Source organism: Vipera ursinii, assembly GCF_947247035.1.
Source record: "Vipera ursinii genome assembly, chromosome: 5".
NCBI lineage: Eukaryota > Metazoa > Chordata > Lepidosauria > Squamata > Viperidae > Vipera > Vipera ursinii.
In genome coordinates, this window is record NC_139518.1 from 85,031,115 (window position 1) to 85,043,909 (window position 12,795).

The 12,795-nt window shown below is 39.7% G+C and overlaps 1 protein-coding gene across 1 annotated transcript in view; it reads left to right on the top strand.

Moving 5' to 3' along the window:
• Positions 1-12,795, top strand: part of CTNNA3 (catenin alpha 3) — a gene marked incomplete at its 5' end in the record, with an annotated part of 866,777 nt that overhangs the window by 536,812 nt on the left and 317,170 nt on the right. Inside the window, one exon of the mRNA XM_083364633.1 lies at positions 2,280-2,372. Within this exon, the coding sequence (XP_083220759.1) occupies positions 2,280-2,372 (93 nt within the window). The remainder of the gene's footprint in view (positions 1-2,279; positions 2,373-12,795) is intronic.

A 12,795-nucleotide genomic window follows, 5' to 3' on the forward strand; every position in this document is an offset into this window, starting at 1 on the left:
AATTTTTTAGTTATTAAAGCTAAAAAATTTTGACCTTCCCAGTTTGTGTAATAGATCAAGCCGTCTTACTCTGCCATAATCTCTGTCTTTATGCAGTCCATCATTATTTACTCTTAACTGGCAGTGGCTTGTCAAAGGCGTCATTGAAGGCATCAAATCCCCTATCTCTTAAAAAAAATCATAAATACCTGATATTTTTTGTTCCCAAAGACTTTCCTATGTGGACCAGTGGATTTTCTAGTATATAATACCATTCATTTTGGGGGAAAGAATAACTTTTTCTTTGTCAGCATATTAACTTGTAGAATGTTTAGTCCATTCTTCTTCCAATTTTTTTGGTGGGGAGATCAGTTTTGTATCATCTGCACAGAGGGATTACATTTGGGTCACATTTTTTCTTTATGAGGGAAAAGTATCTGGCCAAGATAATATGCATACCACTACTTTATTTACATCCGCCATCTAATTTGTTATTATTTCCTGTTCCTCAGTATAATCCAACAATTTACACTGACTCAGATTCACATCCTTATTACCTCCCTGATATTTACTTCTAAAATCTTCTTTATACAAATTCATTTGCAGAAGTGAATGGGATAATGAAATTGTATGCAGTAATAAAATTTGTCAGCCAAGTTATATAGTATAAGGTATTATATAATTTTTGTTATACTTTGCCTTCACAGGACTGCAAATGATAGATTAAGTCCCAACAATTCTTTTCTCATGTTTACCCATTTCTGCTATATCAACATTCCAAGTAATAGTTGTATGAAAAGCAAATGAAATAGTATGACAGGCATGCTCTACTGTATATTCTTAGATGCTAATAATTGACTAGAAGAATCATCCGGATGTCTGCATTTTCCTTTCAGAGAATCAGTTTAGGTTTATAAGTAGGCTAAAAGAAGACTATATTTTGCAGGTTTTTAAAAGGAAATCTTCCAGAACAGGAAATGTTTTATGATATTCCAGAAATAGTCTAGGGGAAAAACAGAATGTTTTGCATTTCCCTATTACATTCCATCTCTGAAATATTTTACATATCCCCTTGTTTAATGATATACCCTTATTTGTTTCTTTTTTTATCTTTAAAATATATTCAGGTATCTTTGCTTCCTATGTAAATAATCTTGATTGCCCTTGTATTTGCTTAGTTATATTCAGCTAATACCATTTCACTGATGATATTTCAGATATTTTCCAATTAGAATAAGGAATGTTTTCAATGATTACATTTTTAAATGAGTCAATGATTTCACAATACATTTTAGATTTGTATGTGCTAAATGTTGCATATGCAAGTAATTGACCATTTTACTTGTTGATTGTGTCTTTAATAGTATCATTAGTGATAGAGGGGAATGGGTATGCATGCAATATCGAATCAGACTATAACAATAAGAGAAGATGCTACCAATGTGAAATGCAGATGTTTTGAAGCTATAATTACATTTGACACATCACTGTTGCCATTTCTTTCTTTATCCTTTTAAGCAAATTGTCTTAATGGTTTTTAATAAACTGAAAGGATTTTATTCAATAGAACTTGACAGTCTTTACTGAGACAAAGGTTTTTCAACCTAAGGAAAGTACAATACAGTACTGGAAGAATATAACATAATTCTTCACTAGTCTTCACATGCAACACTTCTCACTATGGCAGTACAACAGTTATCCTATTCAAGTACACAACAGTCTACAGTGTTTACACCTGCCAGCATAAAGGAGAATTAAAAGGCAACAAAGAGCATAAAAGGTTTCTGAGGTCTACTGAACCTTCAATCACAGATTTATTTATTTATTTATTTAGCGTATGGCTGGTCACACACAGAATCACAGATTTACAGATTACAAATCCTGTGATAAGGTCATTTTATTATTAGACTGCAGTGGGCTTCTTCCATGATAACAAGTCCTTCTGCGACAACTAATTAAAAAGTGGCTTGTGGTTTTTCTTACAGGAGGTATTTTTTTGAAATTCTCTGTAACGTTCGCAATTAATACTGCAATATTTAAGATTCACTTAAATGGGGATACCATGGTGATTATAAATCCAGGGACTAGTTTGTAACTTTATTTTTTCAGTTGCTGTTGTAAGTTTGAATGGCTTTTAACCAGGCCAGTCATTAAGTAATGACTACCCCTAATAAAATGTATCACACCAAACCAGTCTGATATCAGTTATAACTCAAGCAATTGGAGGACAAAAGATCAGGTAAAATTTTCCGTGATTGTATCAAAATTTACTAATAGTGTTTTTCCTTGCTCTTCTTCAGGTGGCTAATCTTGCTTGCTCAGTATCAACAAATGAAGAAGGAATTAACATTGTCCAAACAGCAGCCAATCATTTGGAGACCTTGTGCCCTCAGGTATGATTTCTCTTTTTACTACATGTAAATACATAAGTACATAGATAGAATGATTTTTCATTCACTCAGTAGTCCTTGTGCTATTTGCAGTTTGAGGATAAGATTCAAATGCATTCTTGTGTGACGTGTGATTCCCCCATCATTATCTCTCTCTGTGCTGTTTAAACTGAAAAAGGTTTAGTCTGCTTCAGATCATACTTTCAGCCTTCAAGTCCTGTTCATTTGAGCTGCAATCTTTCCCTCTATTGATCAGAATATATATTCCCTTAAAGCAAAAGTCTTGACGGTATAATTTATTAGCACTTAAACAAACCCCTCAGAGTTTCCCTCACCATAGCTTCATTATTCAGGACTGAAATTGCTTTTTGTAGTTAAAATGTAGGAGAGAATCGGGATCTCTTCATTGGCTCCACCCTTGAGCTCCATGAAGCTAATCAGGTGCTTACATGAGTACACTTGTGCATATAATACAGAGGCACTTTGCCTTCTTTCTGTATTATGTGTTATTTTGGGTGCTGCCAATCAATCTGACTGTAACTGTTTGAGCTCTAAAAGGCACGGGACTAGGTTATATACGGGATCCCTGTCCCTGAGTTCACCTGCCTATCTCATACCAGGTCCCTTCCCTCAAATACTGTCATCTTGTGTGCCCTTGGAAGCATGCCTTTCCCATTGCAGTCCGTGCCCTATGGAACACCCTCACCCCTATGATCCTATAGATTTCTGTCTTTTTATCCTTCTAGACAGCACTTAAAACCTGGTTCTTCCCCCAGGCATTGGGATAATGCAAGGCCAGGTTGGGATGAGAATGGGAGTGCATTAAAGAAGGCTGGCTGCAGCACCAGGTTTTTCTGTTTTTAGTTTTATTGCTATTGGTTTTTATGCCACTTTATATTGTTTTAGATTATCTTATTGGTTACTAGCCACCCAGAGTTTCTTAAAAGTGTGCCGTTCTATAAATGTTTTTTATGTAAATAAATTTATATAAACAGCAAGGCTGGCCCCCACTGTATGACCTAGGAAGGCATATCTGGGATGCACAATTTGAATGTTTGTTAGATGGTGCCAAAGAGTTGGAACTGGATGTGCCTCCAGAGGCCACCTGGAATTTTGTCTAGGCGTGAAACTTTTTAATATTAGAAAATAGCCACAACAGTCTTATGCATATTTGTAGGAACATAAAACCACACAAAGCTTACTCCCAGGTAAAATTGGTATAGGGATGTGGCTTCAGTTCCACTATTGATAAACACATGCAAGATACCATGGATAATCATGGATAAGCCCATCTGCAGATATAAGCTGACTTTTGAAATTTCAACCAAAATATTATGAAAAATGTGTCACCCATGGATAAGCAACCGTTGAATCACAGGCAGGAAATTGCAAAGTGTTATGTCATCATTTATAAAATCATGTGATATTAAGATCATGACAGGCTTTAAAAATCTGACCTCGGGTTTGCAGAAAAGCCAAAGCCAATTTGGGGGTGTATTTTGGAACTTAAAATTCTTGGTTTATGAGCGAGTCTATATAATATCTGTTATAAAACTATCTTCTCAGCTAGCATTAATATAATGATGCAGGTTGCCAGAGCAAGATTCACACAGACTACATGTTATATATGTACACAAAGCCACTCCCTGCTTTTCCTGCTTAACAGTGTTTTTTACGCATACTGAGCATTGAACAAGGGCAATTTGAAAAGAAGATTCAAACATCTAAATAAATTTGGATGCATTGTCATTGTCCAATAGGAAATTTCTGATTTCTGTATTATCTCTTTACCTAGAAGATTGAGTAAATAATGCTTCTCTTCTTAGATTAACCATGATAGCGATTGTTGTTGTTTATAAGACTAAAACATTGAAACACAAGTTAGTACATCAACATATCCATACTTTAAGGCATGAGAACTCCACTCTTTGGGGTCTTTGGGGTGTGAATGCAATTGTCAGAACCCACTCCAATCCACATCTTAAGAAAGAAAGACTTGTAGACAAGATTATCCAAGCAGGAACTTTTACTAAGACCTAGATCAGGGGTAGGCAACCTCGGCTCTTTTATGACTCATGGACTCAGGAATTCTGGGAGGTGAAGTCCATGAGTCATAAAAGAGCCGAGGTTGCCTACCCCTAACAAACTCCACCCCTCAGTTCATTTGCTCAGTTCTGGATAAGTCAAGTTCCAGGTGGCAAGCCCCTTGTGGGAAAAGGAGAAAATCAGTCCATTTGTAGCAGAATCAATCCCACACCTTCACATTCCATCCAGAGAAACAAACCAGATTCCCCCACCCCCTTTCTTAGTTGCCCATAAAATGAGAGGGAGAATGCCTCCAATCGATCTTATTGTGATGGGTTACAGGCAGGGTAAATAAACAAAAGGTTACATCTAAGGAAAGGAAGTGGAAGCAATAAACTCCCATGTTTATTGTCTTTCCTCCTTGGGAATGGCAGAATCCAAGGGGGGGAGGGGGGAGATTTGGGTTTGCACAGAAAAAAGAGTTAGAAATGAAATATAAATGGATTCTGACATCCTGCCCCCCTTTAAAAATAGGAGACATCCACCTATAGAGGAAACAAAAATATAGATGTTAGCTCGGTTTGCTGGGATATCCTGTATGAAACTTCTTTAGCAACTTGGGTGCTCTCATGTGACGTTTATTGACTCACTCATTTTCTGAGGGGGGAGGTGTTTCCAAGCTATTAAGTATTGAATTGCTCTGTGGTGTTTCCTAGAATCTAGGATTTCTTTTACCTCAAAGTGTTGTTCTCCTTCAACCATGAAAGGAGGTGGCAGTGGTGGGGTTTTGGTCGTAAGGGTGACTGTTGTTCCCTTTTTAGTAAACTGCAGTGAAAAATTGGGTGTATCTGCCTAAGATTTTTGGGTGGTTCTAATTCTACTGTTACTGGGTTTATGATTCTTTTAATTGGAAAAGGCCCAATATATTTTGGTCCGAGTTTCTTACAGGGTTGTAGGGATTTTAGGTATTTTGTGGATAAATATACCATCTCTCCCACCCTGAATGATGTGGAATTGACTCTCTTATTGTCTGCTTGTGCTTTGTATACTAGTCTAGCTTCATCTAAAGCTTTCCTAACGATTGGCCAGGTGTTTTTCAATTGTGCCATCCATTCTTTCAGCGATGGGATTTCCGGTTCGTTTGGGATTAGTTCTGGCATAGGGCTGAAACTTTGACCGGTGGCTATTTGAAAAGGAGTGTAGCCTGTGCTGGAGTGGACTGTGTTATTGTAAGCAACTTCTGTGAAAGTGAGTAGGTCCGTCCAATTTGTTTGCTGGAAATTAATAAAGCATCTTAAATATTGCTCCAATACTGAGTTCCCATGTTCCATTTGACCATTCCCCTGAGGATGGTGACTAGATGTCAGTCCCTGAGTAGTTCCAAAGAGGGACAAAAAATTCTTCCAAAACATTGATGTAAATTGTACTCCCCTGTCAGATATGATGCTTTGGGGTGCTCCATGCTGTCTGTAAATGTGCTGCATGAATAGTTTCACTAAGCCTTTTGTGGTGGGAATCTTTCGGCATGAGATAAAGTGCAACTGTTTGGAAAACAAATCTGTGACCACCCAGATGACAGTGTTCCCGTTGCTTTCTGGTAATTCTACTATAAAATCCATGGCTATTTCTTTCCAGGGGGCTGAAGGGTTCACCACTGGTTGTAAAATTCTGAGACACTTTCCTTGCAGCCTCTTAGCTGTTGCCCATGTTTGGCAGCTGGCCACGTAGCCTTCTATGTCCTTTTTCATGGATGGCCACCAAAATTGCCTTTTAGTTAAGTGTAAGGTTTTTACAAACCCAAAATGTCTTGCTGATTTTGTATGATGGCACAACTGCATGAAATTGATCTTCTGGGTGGCAGGTATGTATACCTTCTCACCCACCCAGGGTAGTCCGTCTTTGATTGTGCACACATGTCTATTTTTCTGGAACCATTCATCAGTTTCTAAAGACTTTCGGAATTCTATTCCAGTTTGCCTGTATTACAAAAGGTTTATCGGGATCTGGATGTCTCAGTACAGGTTTGGCAGAAAAAAGTCTCTTTAACTTCTCAAATGCCACTTGACATTCCATTGTCCACTTAAGGGGCTGGCTGGGCTTCACTGGGGGACACCCCCATCATTTTAAACAAGTTTGTGAGTGGCAGGGCTATTTGGGTAAATGAAGGGATGAATTGGCGGTAGAAGTTTGCAAACCCCAGGAAACTTTGCAGTTGCTTCCTTGTGTGGGGTGGTGCCATTCTAATACTGCCCTGACTTTCTTGGGGTCCATTTCAGTGCCCTGTGGGGATATGAGATATCCCAGGTAGTCTATTCTTTCCTGGTGGAATTTATATTTCAATAATTTTGCATATAGGTGGGCGGCCCGCAATTTTTTCAGAACTGGTCTGACTAGATTAATATGCTCCTCTTTGGTCTCAGTGAAGATAAGAATGTCATCTAAGTAAACCAGGACCCCCTTATATAGGTACTTCATTAATTAATTGCATAAATACTGCGGGGGGGCCTTGCAGTCCAAACGGCAGAACTTTGAACTGGTAGCAACCCATTGGACAATTGAATGCGGTCTTCCATTTGTCCCCTTCCTTGACCCTAATGCGGTAGTATGCTTCTCTTAGGTCTAGTTTGGTAAAAATCCTTCCTTTCGATAGGTGGGATAGCATATTCTTCATTAGGGGCAGGGGATACAGATTACTTTCACTAATTGTGTTTAGGGCCCGATAATCCATGCATAAGCACATAGTGCCATCCTTCTTCTCCCTGAACAGGACTGGAGTGGCCTCTTTGTGAGTGGCTCAATAAATCCCCTTTCTTAGTTTTTATTTATGAATCTTTCCATCTCTGTCATCTCTTTAGGGCTCATGGAGTACAGCCTGGGCTTCTGGAGTTTTGCCCTGGGTTTGAATTCTATAGCACAGTCTCTGGGTCGGTGAGCGGGGAGCTCATCCACCCGTTCTTCACTGAAAACTTCAGCAAGGTCCCGCTATTCTTCCATTATTTCTGATAACCCCTTCTCTTCCCCCACTGATGCTGTCTCCACTCCTCAGGTTGGGGGAGGGGTGTCCTCTGGGGTTTTGCATTCCTATGCTCCCCTTCCAGAAAGTTGAGTTCTGCTGTCCTCCAATATACCCAGGGATTCCATTTCTTTAACCATTCCAGCCCTAAAATCATTGGGCATTCCATGCCTGGGGTCACTACAAATGTTATGTCTTCCTCATGGGTCCCCAAGGACAGGTGAACTGGTAAGGTGGCTAGGGTAGCTGGTACCCCCCCCTGCTATGGACCCATCTAACTAGCCAAGGGAGATTGGGTGCTTTAGTCTCCTCACCGGAGTGCCCAAATTCCCTACTAGCATCGGGCTAATGAGGCAGCGGGTGCAGCCAGAGTCTGTTAGGACTTCGACAGCTTTGGGCATGGAGGAAGCTAATATAGTCACTGTCTTAAGGATAGGTGGAATGGATCCACATATCAGAGTTTCGCCCTTCAAACTGTGGTGTAGGCCGGAGTCACCTCCCAGTCCTTGGCAGGGGTTGTGGACTCTACAGCCTCTATCCCCTTCATGGCAGGTTCTTTTGGTTTGTGCTGAGGACTTCCCTGATCTCCTGGCCGGTGATGGGTCTGATTTGCACTGAGGGGCTTTTTAGCGGCATTCTGCGGCGTGGTCACCCTCTCTCCTGCATTTGAAACAGTCTGTTGATTTCTTAGCTGTAGCGGGTGGTTTTGCTGGCTGACGTGTTTGCTTGGGCGGCGGGTGGGCCCATGGTTTCCCTCGGCAGTGCCTCTTCAGTAGGTCTATCTCTGCCTCCTCTGCCAGGACATACCAGTCATCAAGGTGGTGTGGGTCTCCTCAAGGCAGGCAAGCATCATACAGGTCATAGTTTAGCCCGTCTTTGAAATGGCTAAGGAGGATGTCTTCCAACCAGTTCAACACTTCTGTGCTATGTCCTGGATGGGAGGGAGGGAACTTCCAATGATCTTTTCAGCCATCCTCACCACTCTCTGCACCGCCTTCCTGTCTGAAGCAGTGATGCTTCCAAACCAGACTGTGATGCTGTATGACAGGATGCTCTCAATCATCCCCCTGTAGAAAGTGTTCAGGACAGGGGAAGGAAGTTGTGCTTTTCTCATGCAACACAGAAAATGCCAGCACTGCTGTGCCTCCTTCACCAGTGTCTCGCTGTTGAGTGACCAAGCTAGCCAGCCTAGTGAACAGAGCACCTAGTTTGTGACTCTCACATTGTTCTTTTGATTTCAGTGTGCATCCCGTTCCTGATTTTCTCCTAGTTTATCTCCCACTCTGATGAGTTCTAGCTCTTCTATCTTTAACTCCTGGGCCACTGGCTTTGACCTGTGCTTTTGTTGCTTTGCTTGGAGTAAAAAAGAAAAGGCAACACAGGAACACTTGTAAAGGATTAGCTGCAAATTTTGTGCAGCTCATTTTTTAAAAAAGTAGAATTAACAAACTTTGCAAAAGACTTTACAACAGGAAAGTAAAGTATTTCACTCAGAAAAGTCTATATTCAATTATTATGAATTCCTTCTAAGTTAGGTTTGCTGTTCAGTTGTCAGAATCCATTTATATTTCCTTTCTAACTCCCTATCTGTGCAAACCTAAATCTCACCCCCCTTACTGGATTCTGCCATTCCAAGGAGGAAAGAGAAGACAGGGGTGCTAATTGACCCTCTCTATCCCTTAGATATAATGTTTGTTTATTCAGCCTGCCTGGTGGCCATCACAAAAGACTGAACAACAAAGAAGGGGGTGAGGGGGGAATTCTGGTTTGCATCTCTGAATGGAATGTGAAAGGGAGGAAGTAATAATGTTGCAATACTGGTGATTCTCTTTTTTCCCCACGAGGAGTTTGACACCTGAGACTCAACTGATCCAGGACCGACCAAATGGACTGAGGGGAGGGCTTATTACTTGGGGACACTTTAAAAGTATTGATCTGGGAAACAGCTTCAGATCCTGTCTATGTTATCCACTGTCAACCATGTTTTAGTAAAAGTTTCTGTTTGGACAATCTTGTCTCCAAGAGTTCTTCTTTCCTAAGATGTGGATTTGGGTGACTTCTGACATTAGTGAAATTTTTCAACAGTTAGAGTATCTAGCAGGCTGTTATGATCCAAGGCTTACTCACGAAAGCCATAGCAGTGCTAACTGAATTTATTAAAAATAATACAGGAATGTCAACAATTTATAAACAAGTTTGCAAGAATGTCACATTGGAGAAGGTGTAATGGACCTGATTCCTAATTAAAATTGCCAGTTGGCCAGCACCTGTGTCTAAGCAGGTATCTGTGACCTAGGACTTTCACATGAACTACAGCAGGCATGTCAAAAAGCCGGCCTGCGGGCCGGACGCATCATGCTGAAACCGCGCCCAACCCATTGCCGGCAATGGGGGAAAAGTTCCGATACGTCACGCAATGTCACGTGACGTCGCAGGTTTGACATGGCTGAACTACAGTTTTAAGACATCCAGGTGGAATAAAGTTTAAAATACAGGTATTTATGGAAATTTCAATTTTTATCCCAGCTTATATCAGGAATGGTGTTGTAATGTGGGCAGAATGTTGCAACCATCTGTTTTTATCATTACATCCACTGTTGCTTTATGAAAGCGCAAATATTTCTCCATAGTAATATTTTTCTTAACATCCTCCTACCTCAATGCAGTTGAGCTCTATATGCTATAAATATATTTTAACATTAATCCAATATTATATGACAATTAAAAACATCAACCACAAGACTTTTCAGAAGCATACTTTGCCTTTTTACATTATGAAAGCAACTTGGCAAAGATAACCTCTGTATGAATAGAACCATATTTATTGTTTCAAAAAGCCTATTAAAGTTTGTATAGTAGCCAATAAATGTTGAAAATGCTGAAAGTATGTGTGGGATAGTTGGAGCATTTTCAGTGAGCAGATTTACTATAATCCAAATGCAACTTTACATTTAGTTAATGCCATTGTATTACCAATTTGCACGTTATCCACTCCCGGTTTGGTTTTTGAAAACTAGAAAGTTATCTGGGATTATTTATGATTGTCCTTGCAGATCAAATTATGAATAGGACGACCAGTTTACTCAGATATAGAAATTTGTATTTTTTTCTAGATATCTATCATTCGTTTTAATATTTAATATTTACCAGAGTGTTTGCTCAAGAACGAGATGGAACAGTTCAGCCAACCACCCTCAGTCTTATGGATATACCCTGAGAAATAGCCCTGGAGTGGCTATCCATATTCTCTTTCTCTGCCTCCTATCCATCTCCAGGCTATGCTACCTATTGTCTCTCCCTTCTGACACACACACTTTCTGTAATGTGCTCCCTCCTTCCTAGGAAGCTGCTGCGTCACTCTAGTCCAGGTGTAGGCAACCTTGGCTCTTTTATGACTCATGGACTTCTGGGAGTTGAAGTCCACGAGTCATAAAAGAGCCAAGGTTGCCTACCCCTGCTCTAGTCCTTCACACCAGTTCTTTGTATGTGGCCTTCATTTCTGACACACATAAAAATCAAGCAAAGCTTCAATCACACCATCTCAGGTAGCATCTTGACGTGTGTTTTTTTTACCCATACCCAGCGGACACCCCTGATACTTACGTATATCAATGTGAGCTGATTCAGTTGGAGCAGAAAGTAGGCATAGAATTATCTGCATAAAATATATATTCAAAAGGGCATATATCTGAAAAGATGCATCCTGGGGGAAAAAAATCATGCCTTTGGAAATGACTGAAAACAAGACATAGTCTGTACCTGTAAAAAATCGAAACTTCATGTCAGCGTTATATTTTTAAAAGCATAAAATGTATAATGAGTTGGTAAAAATACGGTAAGAAAAGCTGTATGCAAACTACTTATGTTAAGAGGAATAATATAAATGCAGCTCTCCAAATTGTAGCTTATTCATATGATAGAATTACAGAATGGAATAATACATGAAAACCTGCATTAAAAAGTGCATGTTGGTATTGTCCATTTTTAATAGATTAACTCATAACATGTTTTGCATAGGTAATAATTGTTTTGTTCTGTTCAAACCCCAATTTATGCTACTATGGATTGCAGCTGAAAGCGCCTCCATTTTTCCCTATATATTATTTGCTTTCTTTCCACAAATGCCTGGTTTATACTTGGGGTTTCCCCCCCTAAATGATCCCCTTATAAATCGTAAATATTACTCAACAAGTAATTGAAATGTTTACTAGTTCTGGCCATCTTGAATCTATTAACACATATACTATGTGTTATATACACAGAGCCACTGCTTTTCCTGCTGAACAGTGTTTTCCACACATACTGAACACTGAACAAGGGCAGAGAAATTGGGTAAAAGAAGGAGTCAGTGAGCTGCTCACCATCTGCCTTCAACCTGGCAAAGCAGATGTTGTTTCTCTAACAATGTCAACATTTTCTTAAGTGCCATTTCCAGCCATCCAATAAGAGTATTAATTAAAGGTTGGTGTTAAAAATAATGACTTTTTGCAAAAGGCAGGGAAAATGCTTTAATGCTATTTTTATTGTGACTGCTGCAATCTTACGCCCATAGAATGGAAGAGGGTAAATTTTTCCAGGGAATGTATCTAGGAATGAAATATCCATTTTAGTAACGCCTATCTTGATGAGAATTATTGCCATTCAGATTGGAGAGATTTAATACACCTATCTAAATCTCAATGTTTAATTTCTTTTCCAATGGTACATTAAAATGCACAGTTCCTGGAGCATGATTTGTTCATAGAAGCAGAAGGTAACCATAACAGTAATAGTATAACAGAAGTAGAAGAGATCTTAGAGGACTTTTAGTCCAATCCTGTGTTTAAGCAGGAGACCCGATATTATTCCAGATAAAAGGCTGTCCAATCTCCTCTTAAAAACCTTGAGCGATGGAGCACCAACAACTTGTGAAGGCAAACTGTTTCACTGAATAATTGTTCTCACTGTCAGGAAATTTCTCCTTAAGTTCTAATTCTCTCTCTGATAAGTTTCCAGCCATTACTTCTTATCTGGCTCTCAGATGCTTTGGAGAATAGGTCAACCTCCTCCTCTCTGTAATAGCCCCTCAAATATTAGAAGATTGCTATCATGTCACCCATAGTCCTTCTCTTAATTCGACTAGACCAGGGGTCTTCAAACTTGGCCCTTTTATGACTTGTGGACTTCAACTCCCGGAATTCCCCAGCCAGGCACACTGGCTGAGGAATTCTGGGTTGAAGTCCACAAGTCATAAAAGGGCCAAGTTTGAAGACCCCTGGACTAGACATGCTCAGTTCCTCAACTATTCATCATATGTTACAGTCACCAGTCCCCTAATCACCTTTGCTTCTCTTCCCAAATAATGACAAATTACAGATACAGTATAAAAATAGCAAATTTATAACTCAA